We start from the raw sequence: 2,803 nt of genomic DNA, 5'->3' as shown, positions 1-2,803 counted from the left end.
TGCGCACTTTTTCCATGGCTTCGTTCAGCCATAGGGCGTTGTTCGTGCGTAGCGAGTGGTGTTAAGTAAAATACTTTTTTACCTCCCGCTTTTTCATCCAGCCTTGTGCGCACCCCTGCGCCGTGTTGCTAGAACCTTTGGTACAGCCCATATCAAAACGTGCTGAGTATGTTTGAGCATTCATCCACACCGTCTCTGGCCTGTGACATGAAAAGCAATATTTGCCGTAACGACGAGTTGCCTGGTGCGAGTCGCTGGTGGCTGTTCGCTGCACGAGCGTTGCTACAATGAGGTATGTGGGGAGTCGAGGTTGAACAACGGCAGACTGTCTACTAGCTACATAAGATGGGGAAAACGCTCTGATTTTCCCGGACTACAAAACTGGTTTGTAAGGACCCCGATGACAAGCGACAATGACGAGTCAAGCTGAGGTATGTAAGATGCGTTTCAATCGAGCACTGACGCTGGAAACGAAGACCACAATCTGACAATGTTACTAGATCTACGCGTTTACAGTGCGCCGCTTCTCAGTGCCCCGTTGTACCTTATTCACGACCGAAAGACGTGTAACAAAGCAAAAAAATCGACCAAGGTTTTTAAATCCATGCGCAACGCATAAATTTGTACACCCTCAGGTTCTGACATCTGGTAGTCTTTAAGAAAAGATGCTGCGTCGCGTTGCAGGTACTGCGGTTTGGCAGGACGATCTTGTTCTGTCTGGCTGCTGATTAGATGGTTTTTACGCATCGTTGTGAAAAAAAGTTAATATTGACACAGTAACAGGTTCACTCTGTTTATTCATAGCAGTAGCAAGTATTTCAAGACGTAAAACGCAACCCATACCGAATAAATGTACTATTTGCAGAGATGTCAAGCCGGTGTTTTATGCGATTCAGCGCGTACACTGATTTTGGTATGTTTTATTATTCATGTGGAGTGCAGGCTCCATATTATCATCATTCCTCTCTGATTGGGATTAAAATAGCTTTTCCCGTGTCCCAATAATAGAGGCGTTACTGTTCTTATTTGCGGTTTCCCAATATGATGGAAAAAGTAGTATGCTCTGTCATGGGCTTTGTGTGTGTGTGTGTGTGATTGTTAGCAAGAGACCAGCTTCCAATTCTGTGGTTGGCTGTGCGAGGGGAACCATTCCAGACAGAGTAAATGGGCTGATGGGAAGCCAAAACTGACTGCACATCTCTGAAATGGATTGACCTTTCATTCAGGGTCCCGGATAGCCGGGCTGAAACAGCAAAGCTATAAAAGTGTATTGACCGATTTGAAATGGGAAGTTCAGCTGGAGGCAATCTCCTGGGCAGTCATGAACCAGCAACCTTCAGGGACTGAAAGAGATGGATTTGTATGTCTCCCTCTCCCCAGGGAGTAACACATCAGCTTTGGGACCTGCTTTGAAAGGGGTTAATTACTTACATTTTGTGTGCAGTGGGAAGTGGCTCTGTTGTTCATTTTAACATGTGCTTTGTTTGGATACATGGATAATGTCGTGCCTGGCCAGTCAATTGTTTGGTAACAGTAGTGACTTTCAATCCTTCATCAATTAAGGACCCATAAAGCTGCATTGATTTACTCTGTTCACAGTTCATTCAAATACGGTTGAATGCTCTGGAAAGATTTCGACTTCCCTGTTCTCTACACGCAAAAGGGCAATGCTTCATGTTCAAGTCAATGAAGAGGCGCACAGCTATCTTGTGGTCACATACTGTAATTTGAACCCTGAGTATGAGTGACACGAAATGTCATCTCTATATAGCATGTATTGATGTGCGTTCATGTGTGCGCGTGTCTGGACACAATGTTCACCACAGTGTGCGTGTGTTTGCGTGTCAGACTGAGATGCCAGCGCATCGGCGCTCTCGGACGGTGAAGAGGCGGTTATGGGGGGGTCTGAGGCAGCAGTGGAAGCTGCTGGGGCTGTTCGAGATCGACCAGCAGCACGAGTTCTACGGCTTGACCCGCATGATGAAGGAAGGCCTGGCGGCTGCTGTGCAGAACACCATAGACAACCCGCTTACGGTAAGCACAGTGCAACACTTCTGCGACACTGTCTTTAAACTAACTGGACTCCTCACCTTTTAGTTGACACATTTTCCACAGACTCCTCCCCTTGTTCCATATGATAGGCTCTTCTCCCTTTGACTCCTCCCCCTGAGAACCCATGGGCTGAAGCCCCTGGAAAACTCAGGATTCTGTTTAATCTCCTAAGAGGAATGATTTTTTACTGCATCTTTAACTGTTAGATCCTCAGCAGACTAGCTTGTCTGCCCTGAGTGGTTGCGTGAGGCTTGTCAAATTTATCTGTGATGTGTAACAATCAGATTAGTTTCTGTGTGTCACATATCACAGGGTTAGACATTCTAATGGGGGGGGGGGGGGGGGGGTTAATGCAGTAGCTCTGTCGGTCTCTCTCTCTGTTACTCCCCAGTCATTGCAAGTGGTGAGATTTACCATTGATTTTACTTTTTTATTCATTTGTTTGTTCCTATTGCTGACCTATATGTTATTTCTTGATCATACTAATTGAGAAAGATGGTGGTCAGATGGCTACCATGTGATCATCCTTAGAACATTACGTTTCACTGGATGCTCCCTCCACAACTGATGAAATACACTCTTAGAGAAAGAATGTCTCTTTAATGACTAACAAAACAAAATTAATGCACCTCTCGGCCGCTCTGTACATGGTAATTTCATCTTGGAAAGTCTAATTGAGTAATGCTGATGGAAATTGAAAGGGTCCAGCAGCACAGAGCTGCCTGATGATCAAAAAGATCCAAAGAAAAGA

At 45.4% G+C, this 2,803-nt stretch overlaps 1 protein-coding gene across 1 annotated transcript in view; it reads left to right on the top strand.

Annotated features, from left to right (window-relative positions):
• Positions 1-404: 404 nt before the first annotated feature.
• The window catches only part of LOC118776902 (phosphatidylinositol 4-phosphate 5-kinase-like protein 1), an 11,793-nt gene continuing 9,394 nt past the window's right edge, over positions 405-2,803 (top strand). The window contains exons 1-2 of the mRNA XM_036527537.1: positions 405-431; positions 1,849-2,034. Coding sequence (XP_036383430.1) covers positions 414-431; positions 1,849-2,034 — 204 coding nt within the window. The 5' untranslated portion in view covers positions 405-413. The remainder of the gene's footprint in view (positions 432-1,848; positions 2,035-2,803) is intronic.

The sequence above is a fragment of the Megalops cyprinoides genome, chromosome 4, assembly GCF_013368585.1.
Source record: "Megalops cyprinoides isolate fMegCyp1 chromosome 4, fMegCyp1.pri, whole genome shotgun sequence".
Lineage (NCBI taxonomy): Eukaryota > Metazoa > Chordata > Actinopteri > Elopiformes > Megalopidae > Megalops > Megalops cyprinoides.
This window is presented reverse-complemented; position numbering and strand designations above follow the sequence as displayed.